General features: G+C 62.1%; 1 protein-coding gene across 1 annotated transcript in view; it reads left to right on the forward strand.

Annotated features, from left to right (window-relative positions):
• Positions 1 to 24080, forward strand: part of SND1 (staphylococcal nuclease and tudor domain containing 1) — a 77937-nt gene that overhangs the window by 34130 nt on the left and 19727 nt on the right. Inside the window, exons 11-15 of the mRNA XM_077783736.1 lie at positions 5301 to 5390; positions 12820 to 12920; positions 16953 to 17063; positions 18714 to 18786; positions 20113 to 20254. Coding sequence (XP_077639862.1) covers positions 5301 to 5390; positions 12820 to 12920; positions 16953 to 17063; positions 18714 to 18786; positions 20113 to 20254 — 517 coding nt within the window. The remainder of the gene's footprint in view (positions 1 to 5300; positions 5391 to 12819; positions 12921 to 16952; positions 17064 to 18713; positions 18787 to 20112; positions 20255 to 24080) is intronic.

Below are 24080 nucleotides of genomic sequence, written 5' to 3' on the forward strand. Positions count from 1 at the left end.
GGAGCAGAGCCCGGCATGGCAGCGCCAACCCCGCTGGGGACAGTCAGTCACTGTTCTGACTCCAACTTTGTCCTGACCACAGGGTCCTGTCCCCCCAGTTTGGGGTGCTGTACCCCCCTTTGGAGTCCTGTACCTCCCTTTGGGGTCTCCCAGCTGGAATGTTGATGCCATGGAGCTGCTGGGGGAGGACTTGGTGTGGCTCTGGTTGTGTTTGGAAGTGGGGACGGTCCCCAGTCCTGAGGGGGCAGAGCTGTGCCCATGGTGCCAGCCTTGCTGTGGGGGCACCCCGAGCCCCTGGAGCGCTCCAGGCTGGGGCAGGGGGGCTGCAGGGCTGGGAAAGGCCCAGGGGAGCTGTGCCCGTGACCCTCGGGGCTGCTGCTGCTCCGGGTGTCGTTCCCAGCCCTGCCGGGCTCCGGGGTGCCGGAGCTGCGCCGCGGGACAGCCGCTCCTGCCGCTCCTGCCGGCCCCGGGATGGATCTCCGGGGTGGATTTCCCACCCGGCACATCCCAGGCGGGTTCAGCCGAGGGTGAAGAGTGCGTGACACGGCTGATGAGCCATCGCCCCTTCCCTGAGCACCCTGGGTCCCCGGGGACCCCTGCCCTGGCCCAGGGTCCCGCCCTGGGTCCCTGGGGACCCCTGCCCCGGCCCAGGGTCCCACCGTGGGTCCCTGGGGACCCTTGCCCCAGCCCAGGGTCCCGCCCTGGGGGCTGCCGTGTCCCGGGTCCCCTCCCAGCGCTGGCGTTTCCAGCTGGCAGCTCCCGCTCTCCTCCCGCTCATTCCGCCCCGGCGCTGCGAGTTGATTAGCTCTGCTAATTACTTCACAAATAATGAGCTTCCCTAATTGCGCTGGCAGGGATGGGGGGGCTCTCCCCACCTGCCATCCCGCAGTGCCACTGGGCTCTGGGTCCCCTTGGCCCCACTGGGGACCCCCCTTGAGTGTTGGTGCCCGGAATTCTGGGGAAAAACCCCAAAATCTTTGCGTGGGGAGCTGGGAGCTCTGGCTCATCCCAGGGGGATTGGGCCATTCCCCCTGCTCTGAGCACCCCAGATCAGTGGGATGCGTGTTCCAGACCCTGCCTGTTCCTTGTCACGGCCTCTGGGCTGGATCTCCGAGATGGATTTCCCACCTGGCACATCCCAGGCGGGTTCAGCCGAGGGTGAAGCGTGCGTGACACGGCTGATGAGCCATTGCCCCTTCCCTGCTTTCGCTTCCTGGAGCGGGAGCTGCAGCTCCATGGATTCCCAGGAGCCTCTCCTTCTCCCTCAAGGGCCACGGAGCAGGTTCCCCCACCCTGAGTCCCTGGGGTGTCCTGGGATGTGGAGCTGGATTTGCCGTCCTGGGTCTTGGAGCATTTCCAGCTGCTCCAGCTGTGACTGCATCCATCATCACCCCCACCCCGTGCCCTTGGGAAGGGGCTGGGGCTGGGGTGGGACCCCCGGGTGCTGGGAATGTCAGCACCCCATGGTCAGTCCTCCCCTGGAATTCTGGCAGTGGATACAGGCCGCTGCTTCCCTGGAAGCAGGCCTTAATTAGGCCGTGCCCGGTGTAATGCTGTTAATTGGAGAAGAGAGCCGGAATTCCGTCGCCCTGTTGAGTGTTCCAGGCCGTGGGGGGTTGTTTTGGGAGGAGGGAATTAGGGGGTCTCTCATCCCCCTCTGGATCTGCTCTGTCCCTCACTGGAACCAAAAAGTCTCATTCTTGCCCGGCTTCCCCAGCCTGGGATAAACCAGAGCATTCCCATGGAATTTGGGATTGAAATCTCGGTGTTCCGGGAGGGAAGGGAGCGGGTGCCCCGCTCCTCCGGCAGCTCCCTGAAGATGCAGCTCCAACTCCGTCGCTAATGGAGCGGCGTCCTCGCTGCTCACCTTTAATTAAGTGAGCCTCAGATCCCTGGGCTTAATTAACTTCTCAGTGGCTGATGACTCTCTCCGGCAGCCGAGGAGAGCCGGGACTGGCGTTTCACGGAATCGTGGGATCCCAGAATGGATTGGGATGAGTTGGGTTGGCTTGGAAGGGACCTTCAAGCCCATCCAGTCCCACCACAGGCAGGGACACTTCCACTATCCCAGGCCGTTCCAAGCCCTGTCCAGCCTGGATGTGAACATTCCAGGGATGGGGCAGCCACAACCCGCTAGGGGATTCATCGCCGGGATCCAACCTCTGCCTCGGAAAACGGGTTAAACCCAACAAAATCCTTCTCCGTGTCGGAAATTGCCGGCGCTCGCCATCTGCGGGATTCCGTTAACTTCCCGCCGTTCCGTTGATTATTTGTGTTTATTTGCAAAGCCTCTGCTGAGCGTCCGAGGCCTTGAACGGCTTCCCGGAGCCGTCAGCTGCCGCTTCCGTGCGCCGGCCGTGTCACGGCTGGGGACAGCGGAGCCGGCCCGGATGGGGGCTGGCGGGGCGGCCGTGCGGGCTGGGCGCTCAAACGTTCCCGTTGTCCGGCTCCCGGCACCGCGGCCGAGTGGGGACGATTCCCAAAGGGAATTGGCGTTCTGCACCAGCAGCAGCAGGATGGGAGGGCTCGGTCAGCGCCAGCACATCCGGGGCTGGAATGGTGCAGCCGTGGGTGCCGGCACAGCACCGGGAGCCTGAGCTGGTGACCCCCTTTTTGGGGTAACCCCTTCCTGGGGTGACTCCTTTTGGGGGTGACTCCTTTTTTTGGGATGGTCCCTTTTTGGGGTGACCCCTTTTTGTGGTGGCCCCTTTTTGTGGTGACTCCTTTTTTGGGATAGTCCCTTTTTGGGGTGACACCTTCTTGGGGTGACTCCTTTTTTTGGGATGGTCCCTTTTTGGGGTGACACCTTCTTGGGGTGACTCCTTTTTTTGGGATAGTCCCTTTTTGGGGTGGCCCCTTCTTGGGGTGACTCCTTTTTTTGGGATGGTCCCTTTTTGGGGTGACCGAAGGAGCTTTGGGGAGGGCTCAGATCCCAGCTCCGTGGCACATCCAGGACTGGCAGGATGGCACCTTGGATCTTAGGCATGTCCTCGGTGCTGTGGAATCTGTGCTGGTTGGCCCTTTTTGGGATGGTTCCTTTTTGGGAGGGTTCCTTTTCGGGTGGTCCCTTTTTGAGGTGGTCCCAGTGGCTGCAGACCCCATGGAGTTTTTGGGAGGGCTCAGTTCCTGCCTCCACGGCTCCTTCAGGAATTCCCTGCCGGCCCCGGAGCCCCCGGCACTGCCGGGAGGTGCCGGGGCCACCCAGGGCTCTGCCGTCCCGCTTCCCGCGCTGCGGCAGGATGGGATTAGGGATTTAACAGCCTGTGCCAGACAGACACTTAACTAAGCCATAAATTTGGAGTTCGTTAGTGAGGATTAATTAGTGTTTGCACAGGGCTTTGCCGTGCGGAGCCGCGTCGGTGCCGAAGCTCCGCCGTGACCTTGGCTAGGGCGGGAGCATCTCGGGGCCTGGATCTGTCAGATCCCACCGCTGGAAGGGTCCGGAGTCACCCCCAGGATCTGGGAACTGGGAATGCTCCAGGAGCCCATGGGCAGAGGCTGGAAGTTCGGGAAGGGGGAGCTGTGCTCCCCAGGAAGGGGCAGAGGGGATGCTGGTGGTGCCACAGCAGCTCCTCCGTGCTTGTTCTGAGCTCCTGCAGCTCCAGGGGCTGGAGCAGCTCCTGGGATCTGCTTTGGGATCTGCTTTGGGACCTGCTGTGGTGGAAGGAGGTGCCAGAGTTCCCAGAGATCCCCTCGCAGGCTCCATCCTGTTCCCATCCCCGGCACTGGCTGTGGATACCCGAGATCCCCTTGCTGGATCCATCCCGTTCCCATCCCCGGCACTGGCTGTGGGTTCCTGTCCTGTTCCCATCCCGGTGCCGGCTGTGGGTTCCCAGATCCCCTTTCTGGATCCATCCCGTTCCCATCCCAGTGCCGGCTGTGGGTTCCTGGATCCCCTTGCTGGATCCATCCCGTTCCCATCCCCGGTGCCGGCTGTGGGTTCCTGGATCCCCTTGCTGGATCCATCCCGTTCCCATCCCCGGTGCCGGCTGTGGATTCCCGGATCTCCTTGCTGGATCCATCCCGTTCCCATCCCCGGTGCCGGCTGTGGATTCCCGGGATCCCCTTGCTGGATCCATCCCGTTCCCATCCCCGGCACTGGCTGTGGGTTCCTGTCCCGTTCCCATCCCGGTGCCGGCAGGGCTGCGCGGCGCGGGCGGAGGAGGGAGCGTCTCCAGGAGCAGCCTGGGAATGAGCGGCGTCAAGGACCGTAAACTCTGCCAAAGCCTCGTTCACCGGGGAGGCTCCGAGTGCCACCGCCTGTGTCCGCCCGCTCCCTCTCCGCCTGACCCCGCTCCATTTCCGGCCGCTTTGGCCTCATCTCCCTCTTTTCCATGATTTCCTCTCCAGCTCGGGGAGGTGCCAGGGGCCATCCCCACGGCACCGTGGCGGCAAGCAGAGCGACTGCCCAGGGCCATCTTCCCCCGGGGCTGGGCTGGGCTGGGCTGGCTAACGCTGGGTCACTTTGTGTTGGGTCACGTTGGGTTAGATTAGGTTGTGTTGGGTCACACTGGGTCACTTTGGGTCATGTTGGGTCACACTGGCTTGTGTTGGGTCACATGGCGTCACTTCATGTTGGGTCACGTTGGGTTACACTTGATTGGGTCACTTTGGGTGGCTTTGGGTCACGTTGGGTCACACTGGGTCACTTTGGGTCATGTTGGGTCACACTGAGTCACTCTGGGTCACACTGGGTCATACTGGGTCACTTTGGGTCGCACTGGGTCATGTTGGGTGGCTTTGGGTCACACTGGGTCACTCTGGGTCACTTTGGGTCACATTGGGTCATGTTGGGTCACACTGAGTGGCTTTGGGTCATGTTGGGTCACTCTGGGTCATTTTGGGTCACTCTGGGTCACACTGGGTCACTTTGGGTCACACTGGGTCATACTGGGTCACTTTGGGTGGCTTTGGGTCACGTTGGGTCACACTGGGTCACGTTGGGTTGCACTGGGTTGTGTTGGGTCGTGTTGGGTTGCATTGGGTTGTGTTGGGTGGAATCCCCGTTTCCGTTGGGAGTCTCCCCCTTTTTGCTCAGCCTTTGCAGGGATGTGACTCCAGGAGATGCCCTTGGACAGGGGCTGGACGCCCCGGGGGTCACCCTGGTCACCCCCACCCCAAATTCCCATTGTCGCGTTCCCTCCCAGGGCTGTCGCTCAGGGTGCTGGACCTGGCACCTCCTCGGGATTATCCCGGGGTCCCCTCGGGGTTCAGCGGACCCAGAACTGGGATGTGGAATCGGGTGGGGAGCGATGGGGCAGATTTGGGAATCCCCTGACCCGAGTCCCCTCTCTGGGCAGGACAAGAACAGGAAGCTGAGGCCCCTCTACGACATTCCCTACATGTTCGAGGCCCGGGAATTCCTGCGCAAGAAGCTCATCGGGAAGAAGGTACGGACACGAGGCTGGGATGAGGGGACAAGGGATGGAACAGGGCTGAGGATGAGGGAATGAAGGAGGGGATGAGTGTGATGGGAAATTCCGGGATGCCTCCAAGCCTGGAGTGCCCCTCCAGGCATTGCACTCCCCATTTCCCAGGAATTCCGCCTCGCTTCTCCCCTTGTTTCCCTGGAGTATTTTCCGAGGCTGGTTCAGAGCAATTCCGGGAATGAGGAACGTGTTAACCAGTGGAGTGAAAGCTCCAGATGCAATTTTCCAATGCTCATAAAACAGTCAAATAAAATCAATTCCCTTCATGGCGCGGCCGTCGCCGCTCGTCGGGGCTGCTTCGGTGCCTAATTGGATCTTTCCAGCTCGGAGCCTGCCTGGGTAGTCCGAAAAACAGGGAAAGGGGAAAAGAGCAGCTTGGAAGATTTTTTTAATGGGAAATCTGATGCTTCCCGGAGTCAGAAAATAATGTGGGAGTTCTGTTGGGATTTGTGATGGGAGCGCCGGGTCTGGAATGGGATTCTGGCACCTCAGAGTGGTCCCAGTTTGAGCCACTCCAGGGTTACTGGTGCCAGTTTTCTGCCATCCACCGTTGCTGCGCGCTGCGTTGGATCAGGAGTTGGAATTGGCTCTGGCACTGGGTGCCTTTGGAGGGTGGCCGTGGGGATCCCTGGGATTCCGGGGTGTTCCGGGATGAAGGGAGCTCGGCCTGCCCCGTGTGCCTGGCTGTTCTGAGGAGCTGTGGGATTCCAAGGAGTTCTGGAATTGGGGGAGCTCAGCCTGCCCTGCTTCCCGGCCTGCCTCAGGAGCTCCACCCATCCCCATCGCTCCGGGGCCCATCCTCAGGGATCCTGTCCCTGTGCCTTGGGAGACTCCTCATGGACACATCCCAGCCCATCCCAGCCCATCCCAACGGACGCAGCTCCCACCCCCGGCGCTGGCACTGCTCCCTGGAATGTCCCCATCCCTCAGATGCCCCGTCCTGGCACGATGGGACCCTGGGAGATCCCGGCACCATCCCGGCTCCTCATGGCCATTCCCAGCTCCAGGGGGTTGGGATTCACCGGCAGTCACTGGTTTTACTGGGGGCGTTGCTCTTCCAATGCTTCCCGCTCCAGTGCTGTGGGCAGGAGCCTCGAGGGATGGAATTTAGATCTCCCAGAGCTCTCCAGGAGCTCCTGCTGCCTGTTCCATCCATCCCAACATTCCTGAGGGATTTCCAGCTCCGGCTGCTCCAGAGCCAGCCCCAGTTCTTGACTGGAGAGCCTGAAACCCACCCTGGGTTTTATCCCAAAATTACAATGCCAGATTCCATCCCATCCCATCCCATCCCATCCCATCCCATCCCATCCCATCCCATCCCATCCCATCCCATCCCATCCCATCCCATCCCATCCCATCCCATCCCATCCCATCCCGCTGGAGCACTGGGTCAGCCCTGACATTGCTTTCCCAAATAATTCCCTCTGGAGAAAGCACCGAGGGGGGATGAGGAAGGATCCATCCCTGTCGTGGATGCCACGGCTCCATCTCCTCCCGTTCCTGTGGGGAGAGGAGCTGGGATGTGGAATCCACCTGGGAATTCCCTGCTCCCTGGGAAGAGATGGAAGGCAATGTATTTTCCCTCTTGCCCTCTCATTCCTGAGCAGCAGGAGTTTTCCAGGCTGGGATTTTCATGGCACACGAGGGCTGGATTTGGGGATTTTGGCTCTTGTGCCGGAGCCTCTCCCTGCCCGGTGTCCTTCCCAAATTCCCAGCCACTGGAATTTGCCCGGCGGCGTGGGATGAACCGGCTGCCCAGGCCACTATGGATTTGTGGAATAAATCCGTGGAGCGTGTCGGGAAGGGCCGGCTCCTCCGCCCATCGATCGCGCTGCGCCGCGGAGCGGCTCCGGATAATTGCGCCGGGCGTGGGAGATGGATCGTGCCTCTTCCCTAATTAACTCTGGGATTAATCGCCCGGATGGAGGGAGCCAGCAAGGGAGAGCTCCGGGATGAATATTCCCTGTGCATGGAAGCAGTGCCACCCTGTCCTTGCCAGCTGCTGGGGGGAAAGAAAGGAGAGGCTCCTGGAGTGTCCCAGGATCCCATCCCTGTGTCCCCTCCCTGTGTCCCATCCCTGCATCCAGTCCCTGTGTCCCATCCCTGTGTCCCATCCCTGTATCCCATCCTGTCCCATCCCTGTGTGCCATCCTCTCCCATCCCTGTGTCCCATCCCTGTATCCCATCCTGTCCCATCCTGTCTCATCCCTGTGTCCCATCCTGTCCCATCCTGTCCCATCCCTGTGTCCCATCCTATCCCATCCTATCCCATCCTGTCCCATCCCTGTGTCCCATCCTATCCCATCCTGTCCCATCCCTGTGTCCCATCCCTGTGTCCCATCCTATCCCATCCTATCCCATCCTATCCCATCCTGTCCCATCCCTGTATCCCATCCTGTCCCATCCTGTCCCATCCCTGTGTCCCATCCTATCCCATCCTGTCCCACCCGTGTCCCATCATTCCCAGCCTCCCACCCCATCCCTCCCGTGAAGGCTGATTCCAGCCGGGAGTGCTGCCCATCTCCAGAGGTTTCCCGATGGTTTTCCAGGACATTTCAGCTATCTGGTCCCCTCAGACGCTTCCAGGGATTCTCCTTTTGGGGTTACAACAGCAGCAATCCCAGTGCCAGCACCGCTGGGAACAAGAGCTGGGATAAAACAGGGATGGGTGTGACCAGGGAAAACCTTCTCCCTGGGGACCCCTCCCGGTCCCGGGAAGAGGGAAGGCTTTGGTGGACGGGAGATTTTTGGAATGTCGGGCAGTTTTTCCTGCGTCCCGCAGGAGCTTTTGGAAGCCCTGGGAGAGCTCGGCACAGCAGCGATGCCGGGCGGGATTTTGGGAAGATCCCAGTCGTTGATGCGGCCGGGGCCGGGGGCGGTGGGGGCGCATCCCTCGGGAAGCTGCGCCGTGCCGGGGCCGGGATCCGGGATGCTGCTCCCGGGAACGCGCCGGAGCCGGGGCGGCTTCGCCAGCTCCGGAGCGTCACGGGGCCGGCTGCGTCACCCGCCGCTTCCACGTGTGGAATTGGGCAGGATTTGGCTGCCGGGGAGGATTTGGCTGCTCGGAGCCGAAGCGGGAGAGCTGTTGAGGAGCGCAGTTTTCCTGCCCGGATTGCGCTTGGAATCCGCGGCTGCTGCAGTGGGCTGGGCTGGCTCCGGCACGGGAAGGGGGCAGGGGCGAGCGGGATTGTTCCCGGTGCGACGATCCCAAATTCAGGGACCCCTCCTTCCCCTGCATCCATCGCCCTCCCCCACGACGCTTCCCAGCCCGGCACTTCCATGCTTATCCCGCTCCAAGGTCAATCGTGCCCCGGGGGTCTCCGTGGCCCCTCCGGCAAACGCTGGAGCGGGAGGGAGGAGGGAGCTCGGATCCTGCTGGATGCGCTCCTGGCCATGCCGGAGGCGCTGGAGGCTCCCGGGAGCTGCTGTGGAGCGTCCCTTTTCCACATCCCGGCCTTCTCCAAGAGGGATGATGGGAGGATGGAGAAGTGGAGGGGGTTAGGGAAGCGGAGCCGGCTCCCGCTCGCCATTCCCAGGAAATCCCGCTGCCCGCAGCAGGATGCGCGGGGGGGCCGGGACGAGCCGGCCCTCGGGAGGGAAATCGCCGCTCCAGAGGGAAAACGCTTCCCTGGATCTGCCCCGCCGTGCCTCCTGCAGCCCCATCCCGCCGGGATCATCCCGCTCGTTCCTCTGCCATCCCCTGGCCCCGCTCTCCGGGAGCCTCCTCAGGCACGGCAGGGACTCGGGGGGCACCCACCCACCCCCCGAGCCCCCCGGCAGCCCCTTCCCAGCCCCCCCCGGCCCTTCCACCCGGCACGAGCTGCCTGGGAAGTAAAAATATTCCCGGGAGCGGGTGACGCCGCCGGGCCGGGAGATCCGCGGGCGGGCGGGGTATTTTTAGCCCGGCAGGTCTGGGCTGCCACCCACCCCCCATCTGTCGCCCCCGGGCCCCCCCGTGTCCCCGCGGCCCCTCGGAGCCCCCCGTGGGATGAGGGAATAGCAGGGAATGGCACCGGCGCGGCCCCGAGCCCACCCCGCCCTCCCCATCCCAAAGGTGGGGCTGCTCCGGACCCTTCCCGGCGGGAGGAGCCCCCGGCCCCCTCTCCGGGCAGCCCCCGGCCGGGGGTCCCTGTCCCCGCTGTCCCCCCGGGCTGGGACATGTCCCCCCGGCCGGGGTCCTGGGCTGGAGCGCGGGATGTGCCCGGGATGTCCCGTTGTGTCCCCCCAGCCCTGAGTGGGGCAGGAACCGGGACAGGACCACGGGGGTGCCACCCCACTTTGGGAGCAGCTGGAACAGGGTGGCAGCGGCCACACCCTGGGGACAGCTTCACTGGGACCCTGCTCGTGGGGACACTGAGGCAGGAGCCCCATCCTGGGAGCAGTGTGCTGGGAACAGCCCCACAGGGACCCTGGCGCTGAGGACGAGGCCAGGGGCCGCATCCTGGGGACCCCACCCTGTTCCCCCCGTGTCCTGGTGAGCCCAGGCAGTGGGTGCTGGGTGCAGGGTCCTCGTGGGTGCAGGATCCCCGTGGGTGCAGGGTCCTCGTGGGTGCAGGTCCCATGGGTGCCGGTCCCCGTGGGTGCCGGGTCCCTGTGGGTGCAGGTCCCATGCGTGCCGGGTCCCCGTGGGTGCTGGGTCCCCGTGGGTCCAGGTCCCCGTGGGTGCAGGTCCCCGTGGGTGCAGGTCCCATGCGTGCCGGGTCCCCGTGGGTGCCGGGTCCCCGTGGGTGCTGGGTCCCTGTGGGTCCAGGTCCCCATGGGTGCAGGTCCCATGGGTGCAGGTCCCCGTGGGTCCAGGTCCCCGTGGGTCCAGGTCCCCATGGGTGCAGGTCCCATGGGTGCAGGTCCCATGGGTGCCGGGTCCCCGTGGGTGCTGGGTCCCCGTGGGTCCAGGTCCCCATGGGTGCAGGTCCCATGGGTGCAGGTCCCCGTGGGTGCAGGTCCCGTGGGTGACATTGGCGGTGGCTCTCAGAGCCCGTGCGGTGCCGCCGTTCCGGGCTGGATGCGCTCCCGGGAGCGGAGCTGCCGGAGTGATTTAATCCACCCTGACTGCAGCTGACCTTGGAAAGCCGCCCAGGCGCGGCTCCGGCTGCTCCGGGGGGAGCAGGGCCCCGGGGTGCCGGGGGGTCCCTGCAAGCCCAGCCCTTCCCAGCCCCGCCACGGGCACGTCGCCCTTGGATCCCGGGAACGCTGCCCGCTGCCGGAGCCGTGGGTGGCGGTGCCGCTGCCACGTCTGGCGTCACGCGGACCCGGCCTGGCCCCAGATGATCCCGGGCGTTGTCCCAGCGGCTCCGGGTGCCTCCGGCTGAGCGGCACCCCCAGGGCCTTTCCCAGCTTTCCGTGTCTGGAGCGTTCTGTGCCGTTGGTGTGATCCAAGGGGGACGTGGAACTTCATGGAATCGTGGAACGGTTCCAGCCCTGCCATGGCAGGGACACCTGCCCCTGTGCCAAGTGGCTCCAGGCCTTGTCCAGCCTGGCCCTGAGCACTTCTGGGAATCCAGTGGCAGCCACACCCTGTGCCAGGGCTCCACCTGGCCTTGTGGAACCTCATCCCATGGATCCGACCTGTCCAGATCCCTCTGCGGAGCCTTCCTGCCCCTGGGCACATCCGGTGCAGTGGGATACAGCGGGACACAATGCAGGGCTTTCCTGTTGAGGGCTGACCCCATCCCATGGATCCCATCCCATCCCATGGATCCCATCCCATCCCACGGATCCCACCCCAGCCCATGGGTCCCATCCCATCCCATCCCATCCCATCCCATCCCATCCCATCCCATCCCATCCCATCCCAATCTCTCCTGACTCCTCCCAGATCCGTCCCCGAGCCCTGGGATCCCCCGTTCCCCCGGCTGCTCCGCCGCCGCCGTTCCCCGTTCCCGGTGCCGCGTCCTGAGCCAGGTGTTTCCCACGCCAGCCGCTCCTGAGCCAGCCATCTCGAAGGCCCTGGAGCGGCTGAATTCCCAACCTGCCTCTCGGAGTAATCGGCGTCTCTTTTTCCCCTCCAGTGGTTCCGACGGGAGCTTTGCTGCGGGGAATCGCTGTAACCGCTCCCCTTAATTGGCTCTTCCCAGCCGGAGCCCCTCTCCGCTCGGAATAGCCGCGGCTCCGGCGCCCTGCCAGACGCTCCGACCCTTTTTGCATTTTGATGTTGGTTTAATGAGGGGTTTTCGGGATGAGCCGAGGCTTTGGAGGGGCTTGGGGATGCTCCTGCCTCGCCTGTCTGGCTGCCTTTGGCTCAGTGCGGCTCCGGCCGTGCGGAACGGGAGCAGGAACGGGAACGGGAGTGGGAAAAGTCACAGGGGCCAAGTCCAGCACTGGGATGTCCCCAGAGATCCCCACATCGCCCCCGTGTCACCCCCGTGTCACCCCCTCTACCCCAGAGCCTCGGGGTATTCCAGCTATTTCCTGATACCAGGAAAGCGTCGAGGTTGGAGCTTCCCTGCGGAAGCAGAGGGGTGGGACTGGGTGGGATTTGCATGGAAATGGCACCTGCAGGTGTGGGATGTGATGCTGGGAACTGCCGGGGAGGGATGCCTGCAGGAGGGAAGATTCCAGGGGGATCTTCCAGGGCCTGAAGGGGCTCCAGGAGAGCTGTAGAGGGACTGGGGACAAGGATGGAGGGACAGGACACAGGGAATGGCTCCCACTGCCAGAGGGCAGCCATGGATGGGAGATTGGGAATGAGGAATTCCTGGCTGGGCTGGGATTGCCAGAGCAGCTGGGGCTGCCCCTGGATCCCTGGCAGTGCCCAAGGCCAGGCTGGACACTGGGGCTGGAGCAGCCTGGGGCAGTGGCACAGCCCTGCCGGAGCTGTCCTGCTTGGAATGTCGCGTCCATAGACCGGGAAGTGCCTCTGCTGCCACACCTCGGGATCCCCACGGATCTCTGGGGACGCCTGGCAGGGCTGGGATCCTGTGGGATCCTGTCCTGCTCGGGAATCTCCTGGCTTAATGTGCCTGGGAAGCTCCGGGGGTGCCGGAGCCACTGGGAAACTGGCAGGGAGAAGGAGGGGGCTGGAGACTGGCACTGGGAATGTGGGCATGGGATGGGATGGGATGGGATGGGATGGGATGGGGATGAGGATGAGGATGAGGATGAGGATGAGGATGAGGATGAGGATGAGGATGAGGAAGAGGATGAGGATGAGGATGAGGATGAGGATGAGGATGAGGAAGAGGATGAGGAGGATGATGAGGATGGGAATGAGGATGGGGATGAGGATGGGGATGAGGATGAGGATGAGGATGAAGAAGGGGATGAGGATTAGGATGGGGATGAAGATGAGGAAGAGGATGAGAAGAGGATGGGGATGAGGGCCCGGCTGGCTGATCCCGGGCCGTTGGCCAGGGGGCCGGGCGGTGCCGGCCCTGAGCCGTTCCCGTTGCAGGTGAACGTTTCCGTGGATTACATCCGCCCCGCCAGCAGCGCCACCGACACCGTCCCGGCCTTCTCGGAGCGCACCTGTGCCACCGTCTCCATCGGCGGCATGTGAGTCAGCCCGGCGCCGCGCTCCCGCCCGGAATTCACCTGCAGTCTGCACCTTGCCTGGGCTCTATGGCCTTGGCCTGGGGTCAGCCCCCATTCCCGACATCCCAGCGCTGCGATTCCGCGGGATTCATTGGGATGCTGCTGTCTGGACCCCCACACCTGCCCCCCCCAGCTGCGGGATATGGGGATCAGTTCCCAGTGCCTCAGGGGTGGCTTTGGACCAGTAATCCCTGCTGTGTATCCCAGGATTCTGGGGATGTTTGTCCTTCCCAAGGGACCCCTCCCTGATTTCCCTTCTCCACGAGAAGGTTCAGAAGGAGTGGGGAGTGTTCCAGAGCAGCTTCCCCTCAGCCAGAATTTGTGGTTTTCCCCTTCGGGGCATGAGGTGCCGGTGCCTCCGGCACATCCCGGTGGAGAGCCGAGCCTCCGGCACATCCCGGTGGAGAGGCCGAGCCTCCGGCACATCCCGGTGGAGAGCCGAGCCTCCGGCACGTCCCGGTGGAGAGGCCGAGCCTCCGGCACATCCCGGTGGAGAGCCGAGCCTCCGGCACATCCCGGTGGAGAGCCGAGCCTCTGGCTGGCAGCGGCTCCGGGAGCTGCGTAGGGAGGATTTGTCATAGGCCCTTGGTTGCTTTCCCAGTTTTTTTTCCCGGTGGCAGCTATTTTGGAAAGCACCCAAAGCGCTGCAGCGCTGCCTTTCCCTCCCTGATCCAGGGGCTGCAAGAGCTGCACTTCCCTTCCTTCCCTTCCTTCCCTTCCCTGCAAAATCTGGGAGAGCTGCGTTCTCCTGCTCGCTATTCCCAGGGCTGGGAGAGCTGCCCCTGCATTCCCGGGATGTCCCACAGTGCCTGTGCCATTCCCGGGATGTCCCACAGTGCCTGTGCCATTCCCGGTGCTGCATCCCGGGATGTCCCACAGTGCCTGTGCCATTCCCGGGATGTCCCACAGTGCCTGTGCCATTCCCAGGATGTCCCACAGTGCCTGTGCCATTCCCGGTGCTGCATTCCTGGGATGTCCCACAGTGCCTATGCCATTCCCGGGATGTCCCACAGTGCCTGTGCCATTCCCGGGATGTTCCACAGTGCCTGTGCCATTCCCGGTGCTGCATTCCCAGGATGTCCCACAGTGCCTGTGCCATTCCCGGGATGTCCCACAGTGCCTGTGCCATTCCCGGTGCTGCATCCCGGGATGCTGGGGGTGGAACAGAGCAGGGTCTGTGTCCTGAGGCCTTTGCCAGGCTGGGATGGAGCAGGGAATAAAGCCTGGCTTGTCTTCCTGGAGCGTGCGCCCGGCATCTGGGCTGGGCTGAGCCTGCTTGGAATTCTGGGCACGGCGGCGCCGGGGCGGGAGCCAGGGCAGGAGCTGCAGCCCCGTCCCAGCTCCGGGCACTGGGAACCGGCGGGGCTGGAGCACCAACCCAGCTTCTCCTGCTGGATCCCTGCTCGTGTCCCAGCCTGGATTCCAGCCTGGATCCCTGCTCGTGTCCCAGCCTGGATCCCTGCACAAATCCCTGCACAAATCCCTGCTCATCTCCCAGCCCCCATCCCTGCCTGCATCCTGCCCATTTCCCTGTTGGGATCCCTGCCTGGATCTCCTGCATCCCTGCCTGCATCCCTGTCTATCCCTGCTTGTGTGTCTCCCTGGATCCTGGGATCCCTCCCTCCCACTTCTCCCTTCCACCTCCTCCAAGTTTTTGGGCCTGATCCCTAGCCCTAAATGCTGGTGCATTCCCCAGCATCCCAGAGCATCCCCTAAAATTCCAGAGCGTCCCACAGTCCTCCACAGCATCCTGCACCATTCCATAGCATCCCACAGGGAAAAAAGCTCCTAGAAATCCCTAACACCACGTTTCAGGAGCACCCTGTGCTGTAATTCCAGGTGCAATTCCCAGCGGGAGTGGGGGTCCCTTCCCTGCAGTTTGGGATGATTTGGAGTTTGGGGGGGTGGGATGGGTTTGGCACCCCTGATCCTGATTCTGATCCCGATCCCTGCTGGGCACGGCTCTAGTGGGATGATGAAACCCCTCCAAAACTTCATTTGGGAAAGGAAATGCAGGAGGAGATGAAAAATTGACGTTTTTGGTTTGAAGTTACAAAATTGGCATTTTCTAAGGAGATTTTTCCCGTTGTATTCCCAGTCTTTAATCTGGGATCTGGGATTGACTGGGGGATGCTCCTTCCCTCCAGGCCGCAGCTCCAGCTCCATTCCAGAGCTTTGTTGGGAGGTGGGAATGGGGGGTTCCTCCCAGGGAGCCAGGCTGGAGCAGGGTCTGGAATTTGTGGGCTGGAATTCCTTCTTTGAGCTGTTATCCCCATCTCCCTCTCCCTCCTTCCCTGGGTGCCAGGATCAGTCCCCGTGGGAATTCTGAGCCTTAAAACCTCTGAACCCCGGGAGAATTTGGGCTTTTCCTGGGATTTCCAGCCCAGTGGAGCGTTCTGTCACTGGGAAGCATCCGGATTTCACGGCTGGGAGTGCTGGGAATGCTCCAGAGCACCTGGGCTTTCCAGTGGCCCAGGGAGAGGACACGTGGGACGCTTTTCCACACCCTTTCCAGGATGCAGCTGGGATGGGGAGTAGGATGTCTGGGTTGGGGGGTGGGCTGTGTTCAGGATGAGGAGCGGGATTTAACTGGGATGGGGAATCTCAGGGACCCTGGGAGCCGCCCTGGCCCTTCCCAGGCCTCCCCCAGCTCCTGCTCCTTCCCCAGCATTCCCGGGGGGCCCATTCCCGGCGCTCAGCATTCCCGGGCTGCCGCAGCTGCTCCAGCTGCAGCCATTGCCTCGCTCGCCAATCCCGAATTTTTTGATTCCCTCCCCCTGCTCCGAGACCTAATTTCGGCTCCCGGTGATGGATTTGCCCTTCCCCCCACTCAGGAAGGGGCACACCCGGGAATCGGGAAGGGATCAGTCCCTCCATCCTCTGGATAGATGTGCTTTTTTTGGGATACGGAGGGAATTAGTGGGGGGGCGGTGACTGGAGGAGAATTAGGGAAGTGCTGGCGAAGGAGAATTCATGGATTTGCTTAAAGCAGTGGAATGTGATGGATTCATCCCCGCCTTGCACGGGCCCCCCCCTTGCTGATCCCAGAAATCCCAGTTCACTGGGAGAGACTGCTCCCAGCCACTTCCCGTGGAAATGGGGGTGGGGGTCTCCCTGTCCAAGCCCCCCCAAACTGCTGCCCCAGTTATTTCCCAGAAAAAAGTGGGATGGTGGAACCAAGGAGATTCCTGTGGGCAGGGGCCATCACCCCTCGGGTTTGGGGGGGAGTCTGGGGGTGGTGCCCCCCCTCCCAAACCAGTGCCCACCCCCTGCTCCTGGAAAAAAGGGATGGGGTTGGGAAATGCAGGAGGAGGCTCCGTGGGCTGGGAATGCCGAGCCTGCTGGGTTTGGGGTGGGGCGGGAGGGGAGCTCTGGGGTGAGGCTTTTGGGGTGAGGTTTTTGGGGTGAGGTTTTTGGGGTGAGGCTTTTGGGGTGAGGCTTTTGGGGTGAGGTTTTTGGGGTGAGGCTTTTGGGGTGAGGCTTTTGGGATGAGGTTTTTGGGGTGAGGTTTTTCGGGTGAGGTTTTTGGGGTGAGGTTTTTGGGGTGAGGTTTTTGGGGTGAGGTTTTTGGGGTGAGGCTTTTGGGGTGAGGTTTTTGGGGTGAGGTTTTTGGGGTGAGGTTTTTGGGGTGCTCCTGGGAGGCTTCTCCCTGTGGCATGAGTCCAGTTGGGGTCTCCCATTGTCCCCCATTTGGGTCCCAGCGCAGAGTACTGGGATGTGTCACTCCAAGGCCTTCCCTTGGGATGGGATGGGATGGGATGGGATGGGATGGGATGGGATGGGATGGGATGGGATGGGATGGGATGGGATGGGATGGGATGGGATGGGATGGGATGGGATGGGATGGGATGGGATGGGGTGGGGTGGGGTGGGGTGGGATGGGATGGTGTGGGATCGGGGTGGGATGGGATGGTGTGGGATCAGGGTGGGATTGGGGTGGGATTGGGCTCTCCCTGGCCCCGTTCCCGCCCCGATCCGGTCCCGTTCCCGCAGCAACATCGCGGAGGCGCTGGTCAGCAAGGGCCTGGCCACGGTGCTGCGCTACCGGCAGGACGACGACCAGCGCTCGGCGCACTACGATGAGCTGCTGGCGGCCGAGGCCCGGTGAGCACGGCACGGGGGGGGTCCCCGTGCTGTCCCTGTCACACCTGTCCTGTGTCCCTCCGTCCCCTCCCGGCTGTGGCGTCCGTCTGTCCCCAGCCGTGTTCACGAGATCCAGGTGTGCGCAGCCCAGCTCCCCGTGGAGAGGATCCTGTGGGGATCCCGTCTCCCAGTGCCCCCCACGTCCGCAGGGAGCCCCGCGGGTGTCCCCGTGTCCCTGTCCCTCATCCCGCGCCCTTCCCGGCCCGGCCCCGCTCCCTGCGGAGGCGGCTCCGTTGGGCGGGGATGGTGGCAGGGATGGTGGCAGGGATGGTGGCAGGGGTGGTGGCAGGGGTGGTGGCAGGGATGGTGGCAGGGGTGGTGGCAGGGATGGTGGCAGGGATGGCAGGAGCTCAGCTCCTCCTTGGCAGCAGATCCCGGCACGATGCCGAGAGCCGGGAAGAGCAGCTTGGAGGGGGCTGCGGCGCCTTCCCGGGCAGGACTGGCTGCCGCGGGAAAAGGCGGATCGATCCGGAGAAAGCCGCTCCCGTTCCCAGCCCGCCGTGCCCGGGCGGTGGGCGGCCGGCAGATTGCTCAGAGGCTCCTTCCCAACGCCTGGAATGTGCCTTTTGGGAAGCCTGGCAGCAAGTCAGCAGCTCGGAGCTGCCGACGGGGCACTGGGATACTGAGATGTGGGGCTGGGATGTGGCACCTGGAGCGGGATACAGGGCTGGGATGTGACACCTGGAGCAGGATACAGGGCTGGGATGTGGCACCTGGAGCGGGATTCAGGGCTGGGATGTGGCACCTGGAGCGGGATACAGGGCTGGGATGTGACACCTGGAGAGGGATACAGGGCTGGGATGTGGCACCTGGAGCGGGATACAGGGCTGGGATGTGGCACCTGGAGCCAGTTGTGGGGCTGGGATGTGGGATACAAGGCTGGGATGTGGCACCTGGAGCCAGAGCCACTCCAAGGTTGGGGTTCAGCCTGAACGTGCCCAGGAGGAGGTGTTGGATGTTCTGGGGTTGGGTTGGATGGATGTTCTGGGAGGAGAACCCCGGCGCTGCTCCGGGGTTGGGTTGGATGTTCTGGGAGGAGAACCCCGGAGCTGCTCCGGGGTTGGGATTCAGCCTGGATGCACCCAGGTGGAAGTGCTGGATGTTCCCACCCAATCCCAGAGCGGGGCCGGTGGTGGAGGTGGCCCATCCAGGCCGCTGGGAGCTTTGGCACATCCCAAATCCGGGCTTGTGCCGGCGGCAGGCGGAGGAGTTGTGCTGCCAGGAGCAGTGGGAATGGCAGACTGGGGGTGAGGTTGTGGTGCGGGGCCCGGAGCGGTCTGGGGGATCCGTTCAGCATTCCCAGCCCTTCAGAGCGCCTGGATCACATCCCAGACCATTGGCAGAATCCTGGCACGCTCCGGCCCTTCCCAACCGGCCGGGCCCCGGGGCAGGAGGGGACGCTCCGGGTGGCAGCTCAGGGGCCTTATCCTGAGGGAGCATCCCAGGGGAAGGTCCCAGCCTGCATCCCTGTGCCAGGACAAGGATCCGGGCTCTGGCCGCCGCTCCGGCATCCGCGGGTTTTCCGTGGGTGCCCTCGCGTGCGGCATTCCCCATCCCAGCCCTCGTCCGAGGCTGGCCGGAGCTGATTCCCGGCGCTCCTCTGCTCTCCAGGGCCATCAAGAACGGGAAGGGGCTGCACAGCAAGAAGGAGGTGCCCATCCACAGGGTCGCCGACATCTCCGGAGTAAGGATCACGCGGGAATTCCGCAGGGGATCAGACGGGACAAAACCCACACCGTGCCCTTGTTTCGGGAGCTGCTGGGGCTGGTTTTCCCCTTTTTTCCTTGGATAAATCAACTGGGAGTTGCCTCATAGCCTGGGAACTAGGTGGTGGAGCCAACGCGGGAATGTTGGTGGGAATCCGGGATTCCCTGGCTCTCCTGAGGGATTTTTGGGGATCCATGTATCCCAGCAGAGCTCCTTACTTTTTCCTCAATTCATTAATTTTTTTGAGGATTTCTGTGGAGCCCTTCGATGCTGGGATGGAGAGGGGCAGATCCTGGGAAAAGGGACGGGATGCTCCATTAGGGATGGGGGAAATGGGGAAATGGGGCCGGATCTGTCCTGCTGGTCCAGGCAGCGGCCCTGGGGAGCGATAGGATTTTGGGATAGGGCTTTGGGGTGTATCGGATGGATTTGGGAACGGGTTTAGGGATGAACTTTGGATGTATTTTGGCTGGATTGGGGATGTGTTTGGGATCTCTTTTGGGATATATTTAGGATTTATTTTGGGGTCTGTTTGGGATTTTTGGATGTGTTTTGTGATGTACTTTGGGATATTTTTGGGATTTTGGAATGGATTTGGGATTTTTTTAATGTATTTTGAGATGTGTTTTGAGATGTATTTGGGATGTGTTTTGGGGTATTTTTGGGATTTTGGGATGGATTTGGGATGCATTTTGGGATGTATTTGGGATGTGTTTTGGGATGTATTTGGGATGTGTTTTGGGATGTATTTGGGATTTTTGGATGTAGTTTGAGATGTGTTTCGGGATGTATTTGGGATGTGTTTTGGGATTTTTGGATGTATTCTGAGATGTGTTTTGGGATGTGTTTGGGGTGTGTTTTGGGATTTTTGGATGTATTCTGAGATGTGTTTCGGGATGGATTTGGGATATGTTTTGGGATGTATTCGGGATTTTTGGATGTAGTTTGAGATGTGTTTCGGGATGTATTTGGGATGTGTTTCGGGATGGATTTGGGATATGTTTTGGGATGTATTCGGGATTTTTGGATGTAGTTTGAGATGTGTTTTGGGATGGATTTGGGATGTGTTTTGGGATTTTTGGATGTATTCTGAGATGTGTTTCGGGATGGATTTGGGATTTTTGGATGTATTCTGAGATGTGTTTCGGGATGGCTTTGGGATTTCGGGGTGGATTTGGGCTGTGTTTGGGATGGCCCATCCCGAGCCGGAGGCGCTCAGCTCCGTGCCCAGATGTGACTCCCAGCTGGCACAGGGACGAGGAGCGCTCGGGGCTCCGGGTGCCTGAGTCCCGTTTTCCCGCAGGACACGCAGAAGGCGAAGCAGTTCCTGCCCTTCCTGCAGCGCGCCGGCCGCTCCGAGGCCGTGGTGGAGTACGTGTTCAGCGGCTCCCGCCTGAAGCTCTTCCTGCCCAAGGAGACCTGCCTGATCACCTTCCTGCTCGCAGGTCAGCGGGAGCGGCGCCGCGGGGCTCCGGGATTGGGACTGCGGGGTTCCCGGGATTGGCACCGCGGGGCTCCGGGATCGGCACCGCGGGGCTCCGGGATCGGCGCCGCGGGGTTCCCGGGATTGGCACCGCGGGGTTCTTGGATTGGCACCACGGGGTTCCCAGGATTGGGACTGCGGGGTTCTGGGATTGGCAGTGTGGGGTTCCAGGATTGGCACCACAGGATCCCAGGATCAGCATTGTGGGGTTCCCAGGATTGCCACCTTGGGGTTCCGGGATCAGCACCACGGGGTTCCAGGATTGGCACTGCGGGATCCTGGGATTGGCACCATGGTATCCCGGGATCAGCACTGTGGGGTTCCCAAGATTGGTGCCATGGGATTCCAGGATTGGCACCGTGGGATCCTGGGATCGGCACCATGAGGTTGTGAGATCATTGCCATGGGGTTCCTGGGATTGGCACCTTGGGATCCGGGATCGGCACCGGAACGTCCCCTGGGCTGGCACGGGAACATTCCCTGGGCTGGAATCCCTTCAGCCCGGATTGAGGGGTCACAATTAACGCTGGAGCTGCCTCAGGCCAGGCTGGGAGGGCTGCGGGAGGCTGGGATTGGGAAGGATGATCCCACCCAAAACTTGGGAGCAGGTGGGGAAGCACAAAGTGGGGAGAAGGAAGGGAACAGCGGGATATGGGGATAGGATGGATTGGGAATGAGGAGCAGGATAGGGATGGGGATGGGAATGGGGATAGGATGAGGATCAGAATGAGAGTGGGGATGAAGATGGGAATGGGATGAGGGTGGGGAAGAATTCCATTGGCATTTCAAGGACCCAATTCCAGGATCAAACACAAGGAAAGGTGGGAGTGGCTCCCACACAGGGAATGTTTATCCTAGGGGGAGCAGGGTTATCTTTATTCCATCCCTTTGTTCCCAGAGTTGGGAATGTGTCCTGTCTCTGTCCCCCATGGACACCAGCACTGGGATGGGCCTTTGGGAAGTGGGGGCTCTGTCCCTGCTCCCAGCGATGCTGGGGTGTCTCCTGGTGCTGGGATCCCTGCTCCATGGGAGTCCCTGTTCCAGGGGAGTCCCTGCTCCATGGACATCCCTGCTCCATGGGCATCCCTGCTCCATGGGAATTCCTGCTCCATGGGCATCCCTGCTCCATGGACATCCCTGCTCCATGGACATCCCTGCTCCATGGGCATCCCTGCTCCAGGGGAGTCCCTGCTCCAGGGGAGTCCCTGCTCCATGGGAGTCCCTGCTCCATGGGCATCCCTGCTCCATGGGAATTCCTGCTCCATGGGCATCCCTGCTCCATGGACGTCCCCGCTCCATGGACATCCCTGCTCCATGGGAGTCCCTGCTCCATGGGCATCCCTGCTCCATGGGAGTCCCTGCTCCATGGGCATCCCTGCTCCATGAGCATCCCTGCTCCATGGGAGTCCCTGCTCCATGGGCATCCCTGCTCCATGAGCATCCCTGCTCCATGGGAGTCCCTGCTCCATGGGCGTCCCTGCTCCATGAGCATCCCTGCTTCATGGGCGTCCCTGCTCCATGGGAGTCCCTGCTCCATGGGCATCCCTGCTCCATGGGCGTCCCTGCTCCATGAGCATCCCTGCTCCAGGGGAGTCCCTGCTCCATGAGCATCCCTGCTCCATGGGCATCCCTGCTCCATGGGCGTCCCTGCTCCATGGGCATCCCTGCTCCATGGGCATCCCTGCTCCATGGGAATTCCTGCTCCATGGATATCCCTGCTCCATGGTTCTCCTCTTTGGAGGCCCCTGCTCCATGGGAATTCCTGCTCCACTGGGATTCCTGCTCCACCCTGCTCTGTTCTAGAAGGGATGGATCCCCAAACCATCCCATCCCATCGAATCCTATGATCCTGGCGGGACCTTCCGGCTTTTATTTCTCCTGTTTTTTGTTGGATTTCTCCCCGGTGCCATTCCCAACCCTCCTCTGCCAAGCCAGGAATAGGATAAATATCCGCCTTTTATCAACGCCTGCCTTTTTTATGGATATCAAATGCAAATGAGCACCAGAAAGAGATGCCAAGTCCCTTAAAATGTGACTCCAGGGATGCTCCCGAGGGAGCTCATCCCGGCTTTCCAGCTAAAATAGATCCGTCAGAGCACTATAAATATGTGCAAATACAGGCGCCCGTTTAATCCCAAATTCCTCTCTCCCGGCAAAACTCTGGAGCCTGACGCCTTCCCGGAGCGGGGGCTGGGAGCAGGAGAATTCCCGAAGGATGAGGGGGCACCTCCGGGGATGTTGGAGTGGCCAAGTGGCTCCAAGGGGTCCGAAATCTTCCCTGGGAGCTGCAGGACTGGGAGGCGGGGATGGGAATCTGGAGTTTTTCCCTGTGAGCATTCCCAGCGTGGAGCTGTCCCAGTGCTGCAGCGCCGGGATCCGGAGCGGATCCTCGGCATTCCAATCCCACTCCCGCAGTTCCCGGGTGTGCCCTCCCTCCGGCTCACCTTCCCTGCTCCCAAAATCCATAAACCCTGCAGGAGATCGATCCCTGCGCTCGGCCCCGGCGCGGCCGATCCCGGCCCGGAGCCATCCCAGATCCTGGTGCCGGCTGCGGCTCTGGCGCGGCGAGGGGCAAAGCTGCTCCAATCCCCGGAATCCGGCTGGAAGGGTCCTTGCTGCAAGGGATTCTCCCTGAAAGATTGTTCTGTCTGTTCCCTCTGGGGGCCGGGGAGGAATTCCTCCTGGAATCCCGGTGCGGGATCCCGCAGGGATTCTGTGGGATGCTGTGGGGTACCAGGAATGCTCTGGAATGTCCATGGGATGCTGAGGGATGCCTTGGGATGCTCCAGGATATCCCAGGGCTGCTGTGGGGTACCAGGGATGCTCCAGGATATCCCAGGGCTGCTGTGGGGTACCAGGAATGCTCCAGGATATCCCGGGGCTGCTGTGGGATACCAGGAATGCTCTGGAATGTCCATGGGCTGCTGTGGGATGCCTTGGGATGCTCCAGGATATCCCGGGGCTGCTGTGGGGTACCAGGGATGCTCCAGGATATCCCAGGGCTGCTGTGGGGTACCAGGAATGCTCCAGGATATCCCAGGGCTGCTGTGGGGTACCAGGGATGCTCCAGGATATCCCGGGGCTGCTGTGGGGTACCAGGAATGCTCCAGGATATCCCGGGGCTGCTGTGGGGTACCAGGAATGCTCCATGATACCCAGGGCTGCTGTGGGGTGCCTTGGGATGCTCCAGGATATCCCGGGGCTGCTGTGGGGTACCAGGAATGCTCCAGGATATCCCGGGGCTGCTGTGGGGTACCAGGGATGCTCCAGGATATCCCAGGGCTGCTGTGGGGTACCAGGGATGCTCCAGGATATCCTGGGGCTGCTGTGGGGTACCAGGGATGCTCTGGAATGTCCATGGGATGCTGAGGGATGCCTTGGGATGCTCAGCAGGCCGCAGGATACTCCGGGATGCTGCGGAATTCTCGCCCCCAGCCCTCCAGGGCTGATTCCGGGATGGGAGCAGCCCCACAGCCGCCTGCTCCAGCCCAGCCCCGGCCCGGCTGGGCAGGATTGTGCTGGAATTCTCTGGGAAGCCCAGGGGAGCGCGGTGGCTGCAGCACTTCCAGCCGCATCCCTCATTAATCCGTCACGGCTTCCCGGGAAGCGCGGCACAGCCGCCGATTCGGGATTAGCTGCTATTTTTAAAGTGCAGGAGAAGTTTTCCGGGTGCCAAGCGTCCCCTCCCCGCTCCCGCCAGCATTCCCGGGCGTTGAGCGCACCCAGCCCAGCCTTCAGAGCTCTCCCTTTTCCAGAACCTTCCCTCAGGTGGGCTTGGGAAGCGTCGG

The sequence above is a fragment of the Lonchura striata genome, chromosome 5, assembly GCF_046129695.1.
Source record: "Lonchura striata isolate bLonStr1 chromosome 5, bLonStr1.mat, whole genome shotgun sequence".
NCBI classification, from domain to species: Eukaryota; Metazoa; Chordata; class Aves; order Passeriformes; family Estrildidae; genus Lonchura; species Lonchura striata.